The sequence below is a fragment of the Thermobia domestica genome, chromosome 18, assembly GCF_964235325.1.
Source record: "Thermobia domestica chromosome 18, izTheDome1.hap1.1, whole genome shotgun sequence".
NCBI classification, from domain to species: Eukaryota; Metazoa; Arthropoda; class Insecta; order Zygentoma; family Lepismatidae; genus Thermobia; species Thermobia domestica.
In genome coordinates this window covers 53765081-53789188 of record NC_137471.1, presented here as the reverse complement: position 1 = coordinate 53789188, position 24108 = coordinate 53765081, and the positions used below count along the sequence as shown (strand labels likewise).

At 34.5% G+C, this 24108-nt stretch overlaps 1 protein-coding gene across 1 annotated transcript; it reads left to right on the top strand.

The window, feature by feature from the left end:
* Window positions 1-16504: 16504 nt before the first annotated feature.
* LOC145675789 (FERRY endosomal RAB5 effector complex subunit 3-like) lies at window positions 16505-20931 on the top strand. Its single transcript, XM_081746492.1, has one exon. The coding sequence runs from the start codon at window positions 16634-16636 to the stop codon at window positions 18314-18316; it is 1683 nt and encodes a 560-aa protein (XP_081602618.1). The 5' UTR covers window positions 16505-16633; the 3' UTR covers window positions 18317-20931.
* The last annotated feature ends 3177 nt before the right edge of the window (window positions 20932-24108 follow it).

Here is a 24108-nt window from a genome sequence, read left to right as displayed (position 1 = left end):
TCCACGAGCTTCCACGTCGAAAATGGCCTGAAACAAGGAGATGCGTTGTCGCCATTATTATTTAACTTTGTGCTGGAATACGCCATAAGGAAAATCAAAGATAGTAACCAGGGCCTAGAGTTGAACGGCATTCACCAGGTTATGGCATATGCTGATGATGTAAATTTAATAGGGGATGATAGGAGAACAGTAGAAATAAATGCAGAGATCTTATTAAACGCTTGCAGGGACATGGGTTTGGAAGTAAATGCAGAGAAAACTAAATACATGGAAGTGCGTCGGGACCGTAATACGGCAAATTGTGGAGGCGTTAAAATATTAAATAATGCTTTTGATAAAGTGGATAGTTTCAAATATTTAGGATCAATATTAACAGACGAAAATCATATTCACGAAGAAATTAAATGTCGACTAAAAGCAGGGAATTCGTGTTACTATTTGGTTCAAAATCTCTTGTCGTCGCGAATTCTGTCGAGGAATTTGAAGCTTAAAATATATAAAACGATAATCATGCCTGTTGTTCTGTATGGGTGTGAAACATGGTCGCTTACTCTGAGGGAAGAACATAGACTGAAAGTATTTGAGAACAGGATCCTGAGAAGAATATTCGGACCCAAGAGGAACGAGAATGGGGAATGGCGGAAGCTTCATAACGAGGAACTACATAGTTTATACGGTTTACCCAACATTGTTAGGGTCGTCAAGTCTAGGAGGCTTAGGTGGGCAGGTCATGTAGCTAGAATGGAAGAAAGTAGAAACGCTTTCAAAGTCTTGACTGGTAGACCCATAGGAAAACGACCATTAGGAAGACCTAGGCGCAGATGGGAGGACAATATTAAGATGGATCTCGCAGAGATAGGAATACAAAGTAGAAACTGGATGAAATTAGCTAAGGATAGAAGTCAGTGGAGAGCTTTTGTGAACGCGGCACTGAACCTCCGGGTTCCATAGGCCATAGAGTTAGTTAGTTTAGTTATAAATATGTCTTTTCATTCAAAGTATTGCATTTTACAGACCTCGCGCCACGAGTAAACTCAATACAGAAGGACAAAGGGTAAAGATTCACGTAGGTCAACTCTATTTTCAGAATCTGGGGGTGGGCAGGAGTTTATGCTTGGCCTTTCCGCGTGGAAAATATGTGGTAACAAGGGTTGCCAGCAGGGTGAAGTGAATTTACAGTACATTGACCTTCTAAAATTTGCCCGAGGAAATTGCCAATCGGGAACCGCAATCAATTTTAAATAATGAGCTTCTGTTTTTTTTTTTCTTTCGTAGAGTGTTCTTTATTTATGTAATTCAGAAACTATGCATGACTGAAGTAAATGAAGTAGTTGTAAGCAGTGTGATAATTGAAGGGGGGAAGTGGGAAATTCTCAGGCACCTCTGAACACTTCCCCGGAACTTCGTCCCGTTTGTGGTTCCTAGGGGGAAACTCGGTAATGACCCCAACCTTCATGTGTAATTACAAAAATTAAATTTATATACAAATAAAAATCGTAAGTTTTTCAACTTACTCATAAGGAATCTGTATGAAAATAGAATCTACTCCGAGAAGTTTTAGTACAGTGCAGTGGCGTATTTAGGAGGCTATCGGGCTCAAGCCCCTCCCGAACTAAATTTGATGGTTTTTCGCATTCCATGTAGGGCTACAACAATAATCCTTCTCGTAATTTCTAAGAATTTCATTAACTTTCCATTTTCTTATGCTCTATGTTTACAAATAGACCTAATACTGTATTTGTCAAATTTCATTCCATGCAAGAACTATGTTCTTTTTTCCATCTTTCATCCATTCTACTTTTCTTTTTCTTGGTTGTTACATTCTTTCTATCTCCTATTATAATTTTGACCGTTGTTGGTTGTGATTTGGGTCGGCCGTCGTCAGTGACACCAAAACTAAGAGAAGTTTATAACGAAACTAATGTTCCACACCAACTTGCACGGTTATCAACATAATGAGACTTTAGTTATTATAGCAAAGGAATATTTATATCGTTTAGTTATAAAGAAAGGTAAATGTTTGAATTAAAAAAAAAAACGAGAGGGGAAATAAGTAGCCCGGGAAATTAGGTACGTCAAGAAGATGCTTCCTTTTTCTTCTATGAACAGAATAAAAGGTTAGATTCATTGTTAAATTTTTGTATGTATTATATTACATAAGATTCATAAGTCTACAATTCTTGCCATTAAAATTGAAATCAGTATATTTCAGCTTCAACTTGTCTCAACATCTTCTTTCAGGTAAAAACTTACACAGATAAAACTGAATATTTCCATTTTTTCTAAATTGAAATCAGTTAAGTTGAAATGGAATTACAAATATTCAACGTGTGTTTGTAGGAGCGTCATTTCGGATTTGAGTGGGAGGTAAGATCCTCCACCGACGTACGAGTTTCACGTTTTTTCCTAGTACAGAATTACTAGGCAATTGATTAAAATATTAATTCTCATACTCAGGTGGTCAATTCTTCTCTTTCTTCCCCGTATTGTGCATAGTCCTCCCGAAACAAAATTCTAAATACGCCACTGGTACAGTGAGTTATCCGAAACGCTGAAAAGTAACATCTCCTGAACAGTAAACAGATTGAGGTGTGTTTCGGTCTCTCAGGTTTAGTTCTATGTTTTCGTTGGAAGCTATTTTACTGCGAATAATAGCTATAAGACAGGTTTTAACGAATATCTGTTCTACCTTTTTTGTATAATGCACCTCTTTTAAACTAGTAGGTTAACTACTTTGAATGAATATTTATAATAATTGCGGTTATGCATATTTGTAACTTTAATTTAACGTGGTGTTCTAGTGATTACACAAATTGCAATTATGAGCACAACACTCTCACAAAAAATATCCAAGATCCTTTATACACTATGTACGTTAGAAAAACTGATTTTTCAAGTCTTTGTGAGAAAAATACTGTGAACTGAAAAATTATAACCTTTTCCATATTGTACAGGAGAATTTTCCTGCGAGTACAATTTGGAATGTGCTGAGAAATTAACACAGTCTGCAAGACAGTGGCGTATTTTATGGACTCCAACTTTGAGCCCTCCCCCTCCGTTTCTTATGGCGCTCAGCCGCTATAACTTGGCACATACACATGTTGTACATCCTCTGTCAGGCGCACTATGTCTCATCCCACAACTCGATTCATCCATTTGGACCCTTTACTTTTCAAGCGTTCACCTCCGGTACTTGGACTCCCTGGTTCGATTCCAGATCTCGCCGTTTGAACTTTGTGGTGGACAAACACCGTGTACGTGGGTTTTCTCGGGGTTCTCCTGTTTCCTCCCACTTTCTTCATCTACCATTTCACTCATCCCTCCTCATCATCGTCTCCTTTAGCCTAACCGGCATAACCATGGGACGTAAAACTTAAAGATTTCATTTTTTCCTTTCCCGCAGATATTTTGAAGTCCAGAAATCAACATGTGTAACAATTTTAAGTTTTTCCTCAAATATAACAATATCAACGAAAGGAGTTTTTCAAAGAAACTCGAAAGTTAGCCCTTTTTCAATTTTATTTCTAGGCTATGTATCAGTGAAAATCTCCGCAAAATATATTCAATGGTTCTTTATTAAGTGCAATATTATTTGCTATAAATATTTTATTTTTTCCAAATCTTAAAAATTGCTCATAACGTGGCAACCCTGAATCTAGTTCTGAGTATAGCGTGTTCGTCACAAGAGGCCTTATGCAGAATCGTTTAGAGATATTAGCGTCATACTAAAGACCTGTCTGCTGCAGGAAACATATGATAGTCTAACTCTTTAGTATGGCACTTATCACGCGTCAGAACGACTCTGCATAATGTCAAAGGTGTCATGTACCCAAATGAAACGGTCTTTCCCGCGCATGTGAAATCGACAGCATGAACACATGTGATACAACTACGTTAGAGTTTTTCTCGTGGCGCAAGGACAGTACCTGTAAATCTTCCCAAATGTGGTGTGCCAACAGTAAACCAGCATCCTATAGTGAAAGTGAATTTAGTATTACCCTCTCTATATTAACAAATTTCCCTCAGTTTTACTATACGGATCCATGGTACAAATAGTAGTAGTAGTAGGAACGGATCAAAAGCCCTGCAGGAGTTAGTTGGGTCCTGTTCTTGGCATAAAATGGGGAAATTAAAGACTTTGCACAGATTTTTCTGTACATGTTACAATCTGTGGATCCATATAGTAAAACTGCACCCATTTTCATCAGTTTCTCAATATCACATATATATGTTTCTGAAACTCAGAAGGGCAGTTTCCCCTTCATCTGCTCCTGGCGGTCTGTGATATTGAGAAACTGATGAAAATGGGTGCAGTTTAAAATAAACACAAACTAAAATGTGAAATTCTTATATTAGTCAACAATCTTGCCTTCCTTGCAAAACCCGAATTGATGCCACTGAACTGGAGGCTAGGGTCATATATTTGGCTCTCTCTACTTTTTGACTCTTTCATGGTTGATGGGTAGTAGCATAGGCGCCGACTTGAAGAAAATATTGGGGGGCCAAAACAATGAACAAATATATCATCATATTCAGCCGTTTTCTATCAACCGCTTGATGATCCTTCCCCCCCCCTCCCCGCAGTTCTTGGTAAGCTGCATCCACTCCGCTGCATCCAAATTCACGACCTAATGCAAATTTGCCTAAAGGCTTTAAAACAAATACAAGTTCAAAATTTGGGAACTTCACTGCAAGTTTGCGCTCACATTGATCTTCACTTGTCATATCAGTGCTGCCTAGTGTTGCAAAATTTCCGGAAATTTTGAACCGGCTGGTAAAAAACCGTTTTTCCCGGTTTCTTTCCGGAAAAATTGGGAAAATAAAAAAATATTTGTATTAAGTTAGTTTTACTAGTAATGGAACAGTTATTTTTTGAACGCATGAAAAATGTAAATTTGAATATTGTGAATATTAAAAAAAAAAAAAGCATTCTAAAATAAAACTTGTAATTATTCTTGAAAATTAATAGTATGCACTCATTTCCTTTATGTGCCTTTTAGTCGTTTACTCCTGGTTGTGCATTATTACAGAACTTTTACAATTGCATACACATCTACTATCATGAAGCGTTTCTGTTGCAACAAATAGGGCTCTTGAATGAAACTGAGTTCTTAATATACTCTTTGATCTGGTGAAATTTTGTTAATTTTAACTATACCACTTCTTAAAACAAAGAGCAGTAAGCAAATTTCACTAATATTCATGCACTAAGACATATAATTATTATTTAATATTCAAATACAGACATTAATATAAACTTTATGTGCAATGTAAACAAATACCTGTTTTCTAATGCGACAATTTATCTACATGCGGTATATAAAATGAAAGTGACTATATTTGCAACTTAACAACTCTTGAATCTCCAGACTGATCTCGATAAAAAAAAAATCAACATAGATGAAGTTCGGGCCTGGGATGGATTCGAGACCTTTGAAAGTGCAACTTGGAGAAAGTGCGGATATATATTGAAAATTACCGATCTTAGTGTCGAACTCATCGTTTTCGGAGTTGCTGAGATGAACAGTGATATTTTCGATGCTGTTTAAATAAAAAAATCAGGCCCGCAACTTAAGGCAGGAGGAGGGAAAAGGGGAGATATATTTATAAAAATGATTCAAAATGGCCGATATCAGAGTCGAATCCATAGTTTTCAGGGTCGCTGAGATGAACAATAACACTTTCGATGCCGTTTAAATCCAAATATATGCCCGCAAACTGGGGGAGGAGGAGATATATAAAAATGATGCAATATGATCGATATTGGTGTGAATCCATAGTTTTCAGGGCCGTTGAGATGAAAAGTGACATTTCCGGTGCAGTTTAAATCAAAATTCAGCGCCGCAACTTGGGACAGGGAGAATGGGTGGATATATAAAAATGATCGAAAATTACCGATATTAGCGTCGAATACATAGTTTTCGGGGTGGCTAAGATGAACAGTGACAGTTCCTATGCCGTTTAAATCCAAATTATGCCCCATTAGTTACTCATAATGGGGGAAAATGACATGTAAAAGTAACTGAAAATGATTGATACTAGTATCGAATTCATAGTTTTGGGGATTCCTAAGTTCATTGGTGACAGTTTTGGTGCTCTTTATACCCAAAATGAAACGCATTCTCGCCGTGCGAAAAACGGGTATTTTGTTAGTTTTTAGTAATAACGAACGGTAATTTCACATGTTAAATTCTTTAATATATTTGTCGCTGCTCAAATTTACGCACTTGTGCGGTATATGCGTATATATATAAATAACATCCTCTCTCTTTTTGAGTTGTTCGAAAAATATAAATACAAATAATAAAGAGGGATTTTTATCAGAAATCAGAAAACTAAAAAGTAAAATTAAAAGCTGTTACTTTAAATACTTCCTGCTAGCGTAATACGTTGTATACGTATATGCTGCAGACACGTTACAGAAAATAAGATTAGTATCAGGCGAAAAAATAGTTTTTAAATTATATTTTCTGGGTTTTGCCAATATTTCCGAACAAAAGATTTTTTCTAATGGGTTCAAAATTTCCGGAAATTTTACACAGCACAAGGACAATACGTATCTCCATAAATTGTACAGGGTGTTTCAAAACAACACCGACAACGTTTGGGAGGTGATTCCTGACACCAAGATAAGAAAAAAAAGTATAGACCATCCTGGGTGCACAAATGCTTCCTTTTGGAGTTATAGGATGCCAAAAACATGAAAAAATTAACTTTAAAGGTCCATAGCTCCAAAAATATGGGACCTACCATAGTCAAGTCAAGATTTCACTTAGAAACTAGTATGTCCCCTATCCAAATATCCATGTTTCAGAATCTTGTGGTACTTCCACAACAATTTTTATAGAGGCAGTTGGAGAGTACTTCAAATTATATGCCCGTAGCCAAACTCCCTCTATAAAAATTGCTTCGTGAGTACCTTAGCATTCTGAAACATGGATTTTTGGATAGGGAACATATTAGTTTCTAAGTGAAGTCTTGTCCCGACTAAGATAAATTCCATAGTTTTGGAGCTATGGACCTTCAAAGTTCATTTTTTTTCATGTTTTTGGCGGCCTATAACTTCGAAAGGAAGCATTTGTGCACCCAGGATGGTCTATACTTTTTGTCTTATCTTGGTGTCAGCAATCCCCTCCCAAACGTTGTCGGTGTTCCGTGTTCTTTTGAAACACCCTGTATATTTGATTTTAACATACTGGTATTAACTAGAATGATTCGGGCCCTGTTATTTAACACTTTCCTGCCATAAAACGGTAACTTTATAAGATTACTTAAGATAATTTAAATACGTCTATATTAATTATTCTAACTAGTATTACATTTTAGGATCTTTTGTTGCCATGACTCCATTCTATCACGGTGCAAAGGAATGGTACAAATATTGTTAGCCTGGCCTTCTCTTGTACGAAATGAATGTAGGGATAGTAGCAAGTATGAGAAGACCAACCTAAACTAAGAGAAATATCTGGAATTTCTCTCTCAACATGCCCCTAAAAGTTAGGCAAATGTGTAACATGAGATTTAAGACTAATTTAGTTGTGAACAATGGAAGTGTTATTTAACTCAGAGAAAGACATATTGTTCGATTTGTAACAGTTTATTAGTCAATGAATTTAGTGTTCTGAGATTGACTTGATTAAATATCTGAAAAGGTCATGAGGAAAGAAATTAGGGAAATCTGGCCTTAAGAATATCATACCTGGGTGACTACTGGTCCTATGTTGTCAAGTAATCCCATCTGCAGTTCAGCTCCAAACTTTATAAATCGTCCATGGAAAATGAGCTTATCACTCGATAGTGTACGCGAATAAAATTTATAAACGAGCTTTCCGAAACTTAGATTAAAGTAACTATCTCGGCTTGTCGCGAATAGATCGTTTAATAACTTCTCATTATCTGAGGTCTTATAACTCGATTCTTGTTAACTGATTCTTATTCACTGCTTCTTATTAAACTCCTTCCTTTTCAACTCGCTTCTTTTTCCAAGGAAACGGTTTTATATAATTAAGAAATGAGGTTGCAGACATTGAAGATATTCATGACAACAACAGGCTCCAGATAGCACGTGGAATTCTTGAGAAACTCAATTGGGACAGGACATTCTGCTGACCAGAAATCTCTAGAATCTCCAGACACAATCTCTCGGATGATTTAAATTTTTTTTTTAAGAATTTTTTAAAAACAAAAAGATACATAATTCTTACAATAACATAAACATTCTGTTCTCAATTTTGAAAATGAAAACGCTGATCCAATTGTAATTGTCTGACAAACGTAATAACTACATTGTATAAATTCTCTCGTTAACATAATGTAACTAGGTTGCTTTATTTGCTTTTTAGTAATGAAATAATAAAGCGTCAGCGAACTAAATGATTTTCATGACATAATGTTATTCCTAATATTTGTGTGACATAATTTAATGAGTAAAATGATGATGTGAATAAACTTAAATCTAAATGACATAAAATATTGTAACTTTACTAAAATTGAAATCTAAAACCATAATATCTGATAATATTCCATAAAGATCCTAAAGTATAATATGACATCCTCTTACAGCCTATAACATCCCTCGGCGAGTAAAACTTCGACACATTCGTGCTGTCGAAAATGAAAATAAAATTATAATTTACATGAAAAATAAAAATATAAATATATATACATTCTTAATATGATATAAATAAAAAAAAGAGAAAATAAAAGTTAATCTTGATATGAGAATATTGCTATTAAATTGCACTGGCAATATTCAAAATGTTAAAATAATAATATAAAATATTTTTTTTTTGCAATATTAGAGTTTGTAGTTTTTATTTAGTTCACTAGGGTGCATAACTATAAAATGCATATAATGAGTTGTCCTAGAATGAGCTGCCATCTGTCGACAGAAAAACAAAACATCAGAAGGACACTGTAGTGAATCACAGTTTACGATTTCTGTCTTATCGGCGGGATGAATTGTGATTCGCTTCTACAATTAATAAGAAACCTTTGCACTTACGCTAACCAGCGTGTCATGAAACTCGATGTGCTGAAACAGTTGTTTCCACATAAGTGTTTGCATCTTTAATAAAGATGATTAAAAGAACAAAAAATAATTATTTCTTCTTGTTGTTAACTTCACTGCTTTTTGCACTTAAACACCAAGGACATAAATCTCCACTGTTTGATTTCTGTGAACCTTTCCACTGGAAACACTATTTTTAATAAAATATTTATCATCACTTCTCACTATTTTAATTAGGTGTAATTACGTCTGGTGTAGAAACACATAATAGGGATTGCACACTGTAATGTGATGAGTTGGAATTAGTTATGACTTTCCAGGAGAAACTTGGGATATCACAGTCATTTTCTGCAATGGTTGCGAGTGGAAATCCGTGTTGAACGTTTTCCAAATTATTAGTAGTTTTCCTGGTGAGTGTCTCTGTGTGGGTTGGTGATATAATTTCACAGAATCGGAGACTTCACTGATTCAAAAATGCATTCATATCGTGATAAAATTTTATCGTCTTTCATCCATTTAAATTCACTGGATGCATCCTCTGTTGATGGAGGTGATATTCTTCATGTTCGTGGTGTGGCCAGAAATTTGTGAAAGGGTTGGAATAGGGATCAGGGGTTCAGATAAGATAAATCTCAGAAAAGAGAAGTGGTGTTAAAAAAATAGATATTGTTTATTACGTGAGTGCTTGACCGTGATGAGCCTTGGCCTTGTATATAAGAATGTAGGTCAGTGTATAAGTTGTGCAAGAATGCGCTTGGAAAGGAAACACCTAGATCTTATATCTTTAAACGTGCATCATGCTCTGAGGCGTGCATGTAAAAGGGTTTTGCCTATTATATTGAGGCTTATTAATTTCTACAAAAAGGTGAGTACTATATATATTCATACTATACTAGGAATAATCTTACAACTATATGAAAGTGCTTATATCTATGATTAAATAATATGAATAATAAAATTATAACTAACAAAATATATACAATATCGATATCGAGTTGTCTTATCCAATGGCCGATATAAATGAGACATTTTCAGCTCATATATGAATAATAAAAGATTTTAATTCTATAATCGAGGATATATTTCTCAAAATTGATAGTTAGTTATTTAAAATCCAGTATGCATTTGCAGTATGCAATCAGGATCAACGTCATTATCGTGAACGTAAATGTGTCAAATTCTTGAAAATTAGCGTACATCCTTTGTGTTTGCAGGCCTTCAAACTACAGAGAACTTAGCTCTATTCTAAAATTGTGTTAGGTCAAAAATATGTTATAACTTGTTATATCCATTCGGGAAAAATATTGTCTTAGCCTTAAAATATTTATTTTGTATTATTATTATAAAACTTATGGACAACTAAGTCTGATCTTTGAAAAGACTTCTAAAATCCACTTCTATTTTTCTTTAACCTAAGTTTTGTACGATATCCAAAGTCTACACTTTGTGTTGACTATAAATCGTAACCTTATTTAAAACATCTCTTAGGGAAATCCTTGACTAGCGCTTTGCGCTGCCTATTTTACCCTATAAAATATCAACTACTATGACATATTTCCTTGTCATTTCTACTTTAAGTACGTCAATCGCGGTACTATAATCATTATTATTATTATTATTCGTCTTTCATTAAATTATTATTAAAAATCTATTAATCTATATATATTTGTCAAAATATGAAGAATTGTCTAAGTTTAGAAGTTATTTCGTCTAGTGGCTTTATTTCTATATATCGTTGTTCATTTGCCTATATATTCTTAATATTTAGGGTAATAATAGCAAGTTTTAATTGTCGAAAAATTTTGAAATATTCGTCAAACATAACTGGTCATTGACGTTATTTAACGTGACGTTACATAACGAAGAGCTTGTTATGCATTTCTTTTTTTTTATTGATATAAAATATACTACATAGTTTGATTTAATGCAAACTATTGAAAATAATGTTTTGTATATTAAATATTCATTATTTTCTTAACAATTCTTGAAAAAAAATCATTAAAAATTTAATTTTGATCTTTTGCGTTCCCCAGACATTTTCTAAGTAAGTAGGATTCTACATTAAAAAAAAAATCACTGCTTTACTAACGAACAACCGAGGGTATTTTCCCTACTTTCCTTTAGGTGCATTTGGCTACCTTTTCTTGTGTTGTCGCCGAAGACTAATGTGATTATAATAAAAAAAAATATTCTCAATAAAGTGAGGTCCTGTGCCATTTTTACTTATTGAGATGTTGACTTCCTGCCTACCTAGGGACTTAATCTTAGGAAAATTTGTTCTAAAATTTAATTGTTAAATAAACCAATGTTTCTAAATTTTAACTAAATCGACAATTAACTTAACTTATAATAATCAACCAATTTCCGGAATTTTGCGATACGATTTTCAAAACAAATTGGGTCGGTTTTTAGTCCGTCCCAGATGGGGCTTTGGTTGAGAACGAGCGGCCCGACTCGCTCGCTAAATCGAGTCGCAAAACTACGGTCATAAACCCTGAAAAACTTATTGTTAGGCACATATTTATATATTATTTAGATATTAAATTATTAATCCATTATTTCGACTCCTATTATTTATATTTGAGACACTATCTATTCTTAATTATTAGTCGTGATTTATTTCCATTTAAATCGCATATGTCATGCCCTGAAGACATGCTATGTTCATGTTATTGTACGTTATTCTTAGTAACCTACATATCATATTTTCTCAATGATGTAATCTTTCGTGTTATTTTTATTTACATGCCGTAAAGACATAAGCTGTCATTTTTCTTTTCGTCTTTTTTTTTGACAACAAATCTCGGTTTGTTTATTATGGTTCTTTTGGCATAAAACTATACTACTTAGCCTAAAAAATGAAATATCGTATCATAATTAAATAAATATCTTCCCTTAACCTATAATAATAATAACTATTTACATTTTTTTTGTCATTTATGACATTATAGCGGTAAATTTCTAATTGTGTGGTTGAAAACTACGAGATCCAATACTGTGGACTCTGTCAAAATGTAATTTTCTACACTTAGACCTGCTTTCTAAGCAACGGCTTACTCTCGCCAGACATATCTTTATATGAAATAAATTTCTTACACTATCCATTGTGATTATGTAATATTCTAAACCTAAAGATGTGACTAGCTGCACCAATCGAGGGTGGGCGGGTGGGATAGCCACTATCAAGTAATTACTTAAAGTAATATGGTAACTCTTAGTATCTTCGACCATGTCGATTAGCTACATGTAAATATTTGAAAATTTGGAATCTTAACAAATGCGTAAGCTTCTGAATATTTTTCTACCATATTATACTCTCTGCCTTAATAAGTTAGTGTAAATGTTTAGAAGTATGGGACCTTTAGCATCATCCACCATGCCAGTTTACTAATATACAAAATGATTAGGAATTTAGGATCGTTTAGCATCTCCAACCATGCCGGTTGGTTAATTTAAATAGTGGGATCCTTCAGCATCATCCACCATGTTAAGGTGGTAAAATAATCTTATAACAAACTAGTTTCGCCGGGAATCGAACCCTAAGCATACTTCACCATGTTAAGGTCTGTATTGCACTGAGATCTTTACAAAAAGGCATTAGCCTCACAGCATCTCTACCATGCCTAGTCAACGGGGACAACTTAGATTTACAACTCTGACTGGGAATCGAACCCACAGCATCTTGACCATGTTTGCCTGGCCTTCTCTTGTACGAAATGAATGTAGGGATAGTAGCAAGTATGAGAAGACCAACCTAAACTAAGAGAAATATCTGGAATTTCTCTCTCAACATGCCCCTAAAAGTTAGGCAAATGTGTAACATGAGATTTAAGACTAATTTAGTTGTGAACAATGGAAGTGTTATTTAACTCAGAGAAAGACATATTGTTCGATTTGTAACAGTTTATTAGTCAATGAATTTAGTGTTCTGAGATTGACTTGATTAAATATCTGAAAAGGTCATGAGGAAAGAAATTAGGGAAATCTGGCCTCAAGAATATCATACCTGGGTGACTACTGGTCCTATGTTGTCAAGTAATCCCATCTGCAGTTCAGCTCCAAACTTTATAAATCGTCTATGGAAAATGAGCTTATCACTCGATAGTGTACGCGAATAAAATTTATAAACGAGCTTTCCGAAACTTAGATTAAAGTAACTATCTCGGCTTGTCGCGAATAGATCGTTTAATAACTTCTCATTATCTGAGGTCTTATAACTCGATTCTTGTTAACTGATTCTTATTCACTGCTTCTTATTAAACTCCTTCCTTTTCAACTCGCTTCTTTTTCCAAGGAAACGGTTTTATATAATTAAGAAATGAGGTTGCAGACATTGAAGATATTCATGACAACAACAGGCTCCAGATAGCACGTGGAATTCTTGAGAAACTCAATTGGGACAGGACATTCTGCTGACCAGAAATCTCTAGAATCTCCAGACACAATCTCTCGGATGATTTAAATTTTTTTTTTAAGAATTTTTTAAAAACAAAAAGATACATAATTCTTACAATAACATAAACATTCTGTTCTCAATTTTGAAAATGAAAACGCTGATCCAATTGTAATTGTCTGACAAACGTAATAACTACATTGTATAAATTCTCTCGTTAACATAATGTAACTAGGTTGCTTTATTTGCTTTTTAGTAATGAAATAATAAAGCGTCAGCGAACTAAATGATTTTCATGACATAATGTTGTTCCTAATATTTGTGTGACATAATTTAATGAGTAAAATGATGATGTGAATAAACTTAAATCTAAATGACATAAAATATTGTAACTTTACTAAAATTGAAATCTAAAACCATAATATCTGATAATATTCCATAAATATCCTAAAGTATAATATGAAATCCTCTTACATCCTATAACAATATATTTGTTGCCACAAAATTTTCCTATTCTAATACAAGAAACATAACTACTCAATGATCTTAATCGTAAACTAGTAAATATCAAATAGTTTTCATTTTAAAAGCATAATGTAGTAAAATATTCGAAAATTTCAATTTTTCCCAATTTTTTCCTTTGTTTCCAAGCTCGGGTAAAAACGGTAAAAAAAAACTGGGTTTTTACCCAAAATTTCCGGTTTTTCCAGGCCTTTACAATACTAGTGCTGCCAGAGTGTTGGTTGAAGCTTCAGTGCTCCATTCTACAAAGTTTTGAAAATGGCCTTTTTTATCGAATAAAAAGGTTCTTCCTATATTGAATTAAAAGCACGACGAAGTCTATGACAGAAATTCTTGCTCCTCTTTGTTAATTCTTCCTCGACTGGATTATATTGGAGGGGCGAGGGCCCCACCTATAAATATTGGGGGGGCCAAAAGTGTCTTGCCCCCCCAAAGTCGGCGCCTATGGGTAGTAGTTAATTTCAAAAACACTCCTTGTGAAATATAGGTAGCACTATTTTATAGTTGTAGCCTACAAAAATTTATGACCGAGGCATCTATTTATATAGCCGTTCCCTTTGCCGTTAGCGTAGGGTTGCCAATTAAGCCACTTTGTGGCTAGATGCGGCCACTTGTGTGGCTAGCCCCAAGTTTTCCAAAAAGCCACTAGTGGCTTTTCTAACCAAATGCTTTTCGCCTTTAGCCATTTCTAGCCATTTTCTGAGTTTAGCCACTTTTTGATATATTTTCTGTGTCACTTTCCTATTTTCGGAAGTTTGATGCGTTCTCTAAGTGGTAACATTCTAAACCCCACTTCTAGAATTGTCTTCATAAAATATAGCATTGATGGTTATTTTGGCTCCTCCTCATATATTGGTTACACAGCAGAGAACGAGCTCAAAACCTGTAAGTTACCAATAGACGTTGAGTAAAATTTTCAGGGGAGACGTGTAAAGTTTTAATGAAGAAGTCGAAAGAAATTAAAAATAGACTTCTTGATAATATAGACATTTTTTAGAATATGTCGCTTTTCAGTGTCAATAAGGATTTGAAATCGATGAAACAGTCTTTTACTGAATTAGCTTCAGCTTTCACTCTTGAATTTGAAGATAAGACAAAATTAAAAATCAGAGGCCGACATAAATTTCATTAAACGAGTAAATGAGTCTTCAATTGAAGAATTTTTGTAAGGAATAAATCGCTACATAGATGCTGGAGGAGAGAGTCTATTTTTAGAATTAGTTTTTTCTTGTTTAAAGTACTAATGCTTTCATATTCGAACGTGGAATTGAAACGTGTATTCAATTAGGTGAATAAAGTCAAAATCATATCCAGGAACAGGTTGAAAACAAAAACACTTTCTTTAATTTTAATGGTGAGATTTGGGGTTGTGCTGCGTATAAAAGGGTTATTCTCTATACAGTATTTCATTTATACTTTCGTAACTAGTTAAAACAAAAGCAACTCAGTACAAACAACCGAGACAAAAGAAGCTTTGCTTCAACCTGAAGAAGAAGATTATATTTATCTTCGTGAAGCGAGTTTTGCTTTAACTTTATGCTATTATAGGATTCGGATTTATTTATCTTTGTCTCAGCGCGGAAGCTTGTTTTTTTTTTTTATTAGCCATTTTTAGTTATGGATTTTAGTAACTTTTTTTCGTTGAGTGTTGGCAGCACTACGCTAGCGGCTTGGAAGTAGAAAAGGAAAGGAACTGCTCTGTAATGGGGCGTTTACACTTGGTCGATTTAATCGCACGACTAAATCGACTCGCTGCATTTGCCACTAAATCGAAGCAACTAGGCCGAATCAGATCGATGGATGTGTTCAATTATTTCAACCACAGAAAATAGAACGTTTTTTAATTCAGTTGCCAGTCGATTACTCGCTTTCGATCAACAAGCGATTAAGTTGAATTCCTGTTTACACGGTCGATTAAGTTGAAAGTGACGTCAATTCAACTGAATCGAACGCAAATCGACTAAGTGTAAACGCCCCATAAGAGAGTTCATTCTCCGTGGGATCTCCTATACACCTACGCTACACTTACACCTTCTTTTACATTTACACGTACATAGATCCCCTTCTTTTTTTTACTCTTTGTTCTTTTTTCATTTTAAACTTCCTACTTTCCTCTAACTTTTTGCCCTGTTCAACTTGACTTTCAGCCCTCTTTCACTGTCTGAACTCCTTTCCCGATTTTGACCGTTTCCTGGCTTTGACCTTTTCCCCGATTGTGTCATTTCTTCCCAATTGTGTCTTGTATTTTATTCATTTTTGTTCCTGAATCATAAATCCTCCGTGTGAGGCACATATTTGACAATTTTGCATTCATAGCACACATGACTATAGAGCTGGTGCACCTACCTATTTGACCGGTATGGGTTTACGAGAAGACAAGAAAAGAACACCAACATTATAGAGTTCGTCTATTAAAACTAAGAATGTAATTTAAACCGTTTTTTGCCAGCAGAATTGATTCATCTTAGTGCTGTGTATATAGTCTTTCAGGAGAATATTTATGTGGCAATAGGTAAAGACTTTTTTTGTGTTTAAAAATTATGCAGATGTTTTCTACTGGGAAGCATTCCAAGGTTTGTAGTACAAGGAACAATTAATATATTCCATGTAGTCGAACTTTTTGACACTAAAACTTAAAACAGTTTGTGATTATTTGATAGTTTTATTCGTGTAAGTCTTATTGAGTGTATATGTCGTAGAACTCAAACATGTCAGCGCAAGATACAGTTCAGAAGACTGTCGTATTTCGATTTCCGGCGTGTACATCTAAAGATGAATTTAAACTGGAAGTGCCGATTACTTTCCCTTGTACAAGTTCTGTACAAGAGTTGACGCACCGCTTGATTACAATGTTTAAGTTACCGTGTTACATTGAACCTGACTTGATGACAACTCTAGAAAAATTCGTTAAAGATGAGACTATTAAGTACTATGACAACATAGCAAAAAAACATATTGATGACAGCTTAGAAGGAAAAGTTGACATAGATGAAATTACTAAAGCATGGGAACAGGCTTTTAAAGGGGAGATAGTGGAATATGCAGAGCCACAAGGGACTACCGATGAAGAGGTTTTTTCCGAAGTATATCATAAGTTAGTTCATTCCCCTGCTCTTGAAACCATTCTACAAGTGGAACACTCGTATGCACTCGCAGTTGAGGATCTTGTAACTCAGAGGGATGAACAGATTTCTGCAATGATAGAAAAGCAGACGAATGAGATGACAACTGCTGTTGAAGGTATCAATGTTTATAACACAGAAGATGATATAAACGAACTTGCAGGTAAGCATTTCGAAGACCAAAATCTCCTTCAAGGCAAATGGAACAGTGAACTTGACAATTTGAAACAGACTCAGCGTCAGGAATACCGCGATTGGGTAATGAAAGTATATGAAGATTATCAAACGATCGAGACACTGCCAACACCAACCAGTTCGCCACATACTGCAAGACCTATAACATCAAGCAAGTTGTTGCAGAAGGAAGAAACACTTCCGTCACCGATATTAGAAGAAAGCTTTACAATACATCTCGGGTCGCAAATGAAACAAATGCATAATATACGAATCTTGTCAACTGATGTATTGGATTTCTGTCGAGTGAAATTACAAAAATCAGGTAGTCTTGAACCACAACCGCAGAGACTGCAAACTGCTTTAGGATTGTATTCAAATGATTTGTGTGGGCTTGTACTTCTGACGGACTCCCATGTAGGGAGTTGTACTGGTTTGATGAAAGATTTTATATCTGTGTGTCAGACGTCTACAGAATTTCATTTTCCATCAGCTGAAGATCAATTTGAGAAAATCAGGGACCAAATTAAAGAAGCTGTTGCATGGAGACATGCGAATTGTAACCAGGAAAGTGGACAAGAGGTGTTAGCAAACATCACTAATATTGAGCAACTACGGCGCAATACGTCGAAGAATCTGTTGCCTGGAGATGTGTACATAACACGTCATTCAAATCTTGCTGAAGTTCATGTAGTGTTTCATATGGTAGTTGATGATTCTTTACGGTCAAGTGACATAAATTCAAGACATCCAGTGATTTTGGGCTTAAGGAATATCCTTAAAGCCGCTTGTTCATATGATATAACTACTCTGACTGTTCCTGTATTGCTTGTACATGAAATGTCAGAAGAAATGACTGTTGCCTGGTGTACGAAACGAGCTGAGCTAGTGTTTAAGTGTGTGAAAGGTTTCATGATAGAAATGGCTTCTTGGGGAGGATCAGAACTAAAGAATTTGCAGTTCCTAGTTCCCAAGGGGATATCTGAAGAGGTGTTTGGTACGCTTGCGACTATGCTGCCGAGCATTTTCCGTGTTTCGAATCCTTTGGTACTAAAAGCATCTTCTTTGCAAAGTCACACAACAAAAAACGCTTAATGTTAGGGATATAGTTTTGTTGTTTATAGAAATCGTGGATTGGTAAATGTTATATGAAGTTTTTGTGCTGATTGAAGTTGTTATACGGTGTTGCTAATGCTTAAGTAGTTGACTTTGAAACTTATACAAAAAGTATTGCTGTTAAATCAGCAAGCCTGTAATTGTATAAACGGACAAGTATTATTATTACTTATTTAGATATGATTTCTGCTCGTATGTTAAGTGCAGTATTTGGGCCAAACTTATAGCTGTATTGCATTTATTTATAATTTGATTGAAAAATTATAAAATTTAAAAGTAGAGTTCGAAAGCTGTATGTAGTAAATCGAATTAGCTACCTGTATTTACGTGCAAATTAGTTCTCGAACTATTTTGAAAATTTCCTATAAATGATTTTCCTACGTGTTAGTTAGAAAATCTTGATAACATGCGTATATACCTATTTACTAGAAGCCAGAACAAATTCTATTCTATATAAATAAATACAAGTTTCAAGTTTCTCAAATAATTATAATCACAATTGAAACACACCCAAGTATCCAAATTCTCCTTGTCTTCAACGTGAAGGCCTATTTCTTAAAAAAAATGGCATTGCTTGAATATTTTAAAATGAATTTCTTTCACTGTAGAAATAATGTATATAGTTTGTGAAGTATTGTTGTTAAATTTCTTGTTTATAACCTGTTTTATGTTCTCATTATCTGAGAAATTATTAGCTCTCTGCTACTCTAGTGGTAGAGCTTGCATCTTTGGTGCGTGAGTTCCGAGTTCGATTCCTGGTGGGAGAGCACAAAAGTTTCATTTCATCATCGTTCAATCTTTTGTTAATCGTCCGTCACCTTTATCCTAAAGGATGTAATCGTGGACGTTAAACAGAAAAGAAAAAAAAAAAAAAATGTTCCATCCTGCTTCATGTAAATTTGGTAATGTACCAATGCTGTATTCACATTTTACTTGGTTAGGTTATGTAACAATGCATAATTTTAGGTGGAGCCATGTTATGGTTTAACTGTTTAAGGGGCTTCACTAGATTCTATATGTTTTTTAATTTTGTAATGAATAACTGTGTCAGGCTGTTTTGTTGTCCCTTTCTCATATTTATACTTGAGAAGTGTCAGAATGGTACGATTAAATCTGCAGTGTATAATACTTTGTTATATTTAATAGAGAATTTCTCGATATGTTGTTTCTGAAACCAAAAATGTACTTTTTTTTTTTTAATATATACTGATAAATTATTCAAAATGTTTTTAAGTCACGATTTTAATTTCGCGTGACATATTTATTTATTCCGATAGTTGATAGCAAGCTTGTGTTTCATTTGATTGAAAATTTTACGTATTAGAATTGTGTACGGTGGACGGAAGAAAGAAAGAGAGAAAAAGAAAAATGCTAATTAACTATTAGTGGTAAGCCTTTATTTATTTTTAATGTTTATATAGTATTTTGAAGAAAGTTGATGTTGCCCTAGAGTCTAAAATATTGTCATGTAAATGTTCCGTTTTTTAATGATTGCATTCATTATATTGTTAAAATGTATGGCGAAGTGATTACACGTATGTATATACACATTTAAATCTGTGTAAATGAAATGTAGGAGGTACTTACGTAATTACTTAGAACGTACTGAAGTCATTAAATAGAAATAGTTTTGAAACCTCGATCGGTTGGTCAACAAACTATAGAGAAAAGATTAAAATAAGAATGAATTATCAGATAGATCAGGCCCAAAGTATTTATTTTTCTCAGACTCAATCCAAAAAGATGATATTCCAAAATTTCTAAATCACGTTAATATTATGTTTCTTTCTCGAGTATAAATGAGGAGAGAAGAAAATATGAACGATGTATGAAAGTTTGCTGAAGTACGGATTCAGAGCAGCTGGAATAACCGAAGTGTCGTTCTTGCGTTAATGATATATCACCTCCTTTGTTGTATTTCAGTGCAGTATCTTCCACATTGATTGCTGGATTATCATCATTTAACTCTTCTTAAGACTTCTCACTTGTAGTTGTTTCTCCCGCTTTTGACTTTCTCGACTGATCTTGCGAATTGCAGCTCGATTACTGTTTCTTGTACAGAGTGTTTTTCAAGTCCCATCGGAGTTGAGTGTGACGCATTAACATGAAATAACTTATCAGATGTTTCTTTAACTTCAAATAATGACAATGACTCACAGATTAATGTAAGCACATTTCAGTTTTAGAGCATTATTTTTGATTTTAACTCCCATTTCTGTCACATGCACTGATCGTGGAGTAGCAAGGCTTCAAATCTGAAAAACTTGTAGACCAAGAAATGATCCACAATCAATCATTTGTCATCCAAGATTTTGTCTATATGTCTTACGTAAAGGTCGCCTCATCTTTTAGAAGTAAACAGTATTATTTATACCTTCTTGTGTAATTCTGGAGTTAGAAAAGTTCGCAAAATTTGCATGTTCTCATACCTTTCGACTGGTCTAGTGGGTAGCATGTGCTTTTGGTGAACGGAATCCTGGGTTTGATTGTCGATGGGGAGCATTAAAATGTGAACGCATTGCTGTGGTTCATACTTCACCTTAGGCTGCACATACCCTCAGTGAATATATATATATACACTAGACTCCTATAAACATCAACATTAGCTAGCGAGTACGCGCTTCGAGTGATCCAAAACATTGAGGGTTCCGGAAACTAATGAAAATGTATACACGCCAGTTGAGCGTAGTTTACCTTGAACAGATGCGTACGTCATTGCTAAAATTTTAAGTTTATGTTGAGCATCTCTTCGTTTGAAATTGATGATCTTTCAAATTCTATTTAAAAAAATGCTTTCCGCTCTTCTTTCCTCTTCTGTACATTCCATCGACAAGTAATTCGAAACTTGAAAGCTTAGCGTGTTTGTGCTCTAAACAGTTATGTATGTACCTTAATCTGTTATATGTATGTAAATGTATGTTATGATTTTGACTTTTTGAACCGTATTTCTATGAAATCTTATGTTTTCGTGTAATAAAGTTGAAATTTTTCTTAAGAATTAGTATTTAATGTTATTATAACATCTTGTTTAATCCCGAGTCTTTATACAAAGTGTTATTTAAAAGATTTTGGAGAACTTTCAGTGCTTATGTTCATTTGGTAAAAGTAATTTTTGATTATTTATATGTAACAAAGTAACGGAGAAGCAAATAGTGTAAATTATTTCAGCGATACACTGTGGTAATTAGAGTTTTAATTGAAACATTTATCTCCATGTTCCTTTAGGTCACATATTTTGTCGACGTTTGGAAAGCAACACAAGTTTTCCTTTTTCCAACTGACAGAGCTTCTCTTTAACCACGTACTATTAACTTATATTCCTTGCTGTATATAACTTTTTGCGGAACAGGCGTAGTCGGAGAAATTTTTTTGTTAGAAAGTTTGAAAGTCATTGACACATGAGTACTTGGAAATATTCTTGATAAAGTAACTAGTTAATGTATATTAACGACACTTGTTGATTATTCTAGATGCACTTATTTATTTACTGGGTGAGCTTTTAACAGAGATGTTCCGTGTAATTTAGAGTAATTTGCAACATGAATGTGTGTGTGTGTAATATCACCCAGATAAACACCCAGGAGAGGATAAACAACAACAAATTTAATCTGATAGGTAACAGTATATACGTATACGTGGGTCGTTCAATATTTGTTTCTCTAAGCTGTAAAATATTTATTTTTTAAAATACATTTGTAAACTATACCTACTTGTGTAGATGGGTCCTCTATCACCTCTCCACACAATCTCTATTGAAATCCAGGCATTTATCTCATCGTTGCAGCAATTTGTTCAAACCCTTTGAAAAACAATCAGGGCTCTATCTATTGTTATACCGTATGTCTCATTTTTAGACATTTTTTCGTTAGACACTAATTAATATTCTACGAACTTATATAAATCTTGCTAGGATCCGTATCTTCTAAATTTTCAGATATATGAACTGCAATTTTTATATTTAAAGTGAAATGAACTATTTCAATTTAACGTCACACGATTATGCCCTTTTTAGGCTAAGGAAGACAAACGATTAAGGCAAGTGAATGATAGATGAAAAAATGGTGAAATCATAATGTGGGAGGAAACTAAGTACCCCGAGAAAACTCACGGACAAGATGTTGTCCACCGGAAACTTACCTGGCCGAGAATCGAACCAGGAATACAAAGACATAAACTGAAATTTCTGGACAATCATCTTTAATGTGTAACAGGATTTCCTTAAAATGAAATGAAGACCTGAAGTAAATTTCGATGTAAGTGCCATTTTCTGAAGTTTCGAGTTATAACCGGAATGATGGTCTATGGGCCAAGGCAGTTTAAGTATATTCGAATCCAAGCGCCAAACCTGTGCATAGTACTCCAGATCATTGCCAATAGAATGCATGAGGTGTATGCGCACGGTACAAATTCTCGAGGTAAAACATCATTGTCTCAAAACTGTTCAAATGGCACTTAGATCTTAATTTACTTCAGGACTTCAAATAACTTGTGACTGAGATTGTGTAGTAGATATCAGATGATGATTTTCTCCTTCAGAAGTTCTCATTTAAAAAAAGAAAAAAAAATCCTTTTGGTACGCGTGGTTCCTAGTTCAATTTCCGGTAGTGATTCATATCTTGATATGTGCTACGGGGGGCACGATGATGCAGTGGTAGAATACTTACCTCTGGTGCGTAATGTCCTTGATTCGATCGAATTAGTTCGGTTGAATTTTTTAGTATATTCAAGGATGCAACTTCTCTTCGCTCCTCGATAAAGTGAAATAAAAGCAAAATGTCTGGTTAAATTTATAAGCTAAGAAACAAATAATTTATGCTTGTTTCTCTACTTCGTGTATCCATATGTATACATATTTAAATTTTTCCTTACGCAGGTTCAGTAAGCAGAATGACTTTGGAGAACGGTTTTCGGCTAGTTAAGCAGGGTGCAGAAGCTCGTCTGTATCAGGGTGAATATTTAGGAAAGCCAGTTTTTGTGAAAGAGAGATTTCGAAAAACTTACCGACATCCAGATTTGGATGAACAACTGACTAAAGATCGAATTCGAGCTGAATCAAGGGCAATAGTTCGTTGCAAAATAGCAGGTAATTTCAACAAACTGTTTTCTCGTTTTATTCTTGTAGTTCTTTGAAAGCCTGTCTTATATCTTCGACTGACGTAGAATGTAGTTATAAAAGTATATCCGGATAATAGTAAGTGATAGTAACTTTCTAATCTGTTATATAAAAATTAAACTGATTTTGTTTGTGACTGAATCACGGGGAAACTGTTCAACAGTTTCAAATTAATTTTCGAACATAGTAAGTACCAACTCTGAGCGTTAAATAAAATTAAAAAAAAAATAAAAAAAAAAATACTTTCATTAAAGCGTGCATCCTAAGGGAGAAAGGAGGTGAAACTCGGTATATAAATTCATTAAAAATTAGGAACATAGTGGCTCACTGGTAGAGTTCTTACCTCTGGTGCGTGGGGTCCCTAGTTCAATCCCTGCCCAAGTAAGTTTATGGTGGACAACATCGTATTCCTGGGTTTTCCCAGGGTACTCCCATTTCCTCCCCCCAATCCTCCCCTATTATCATTCACTTGCCTTAATCGTCTCCCTTAACCTAAAGGGCATAATTGTGAGCGTTAAACTGTAATATTTCATTTTCATTAAAAATAAGGGAACACGTGCCCCAACGTTTTTGAAAATTTGAATTTTAAGGGGGAAGGAAAGGACGGCGTTTTCTATAATTTCCTTCTTCAAATTGAAATCGACGCGTTGTCTGTGAC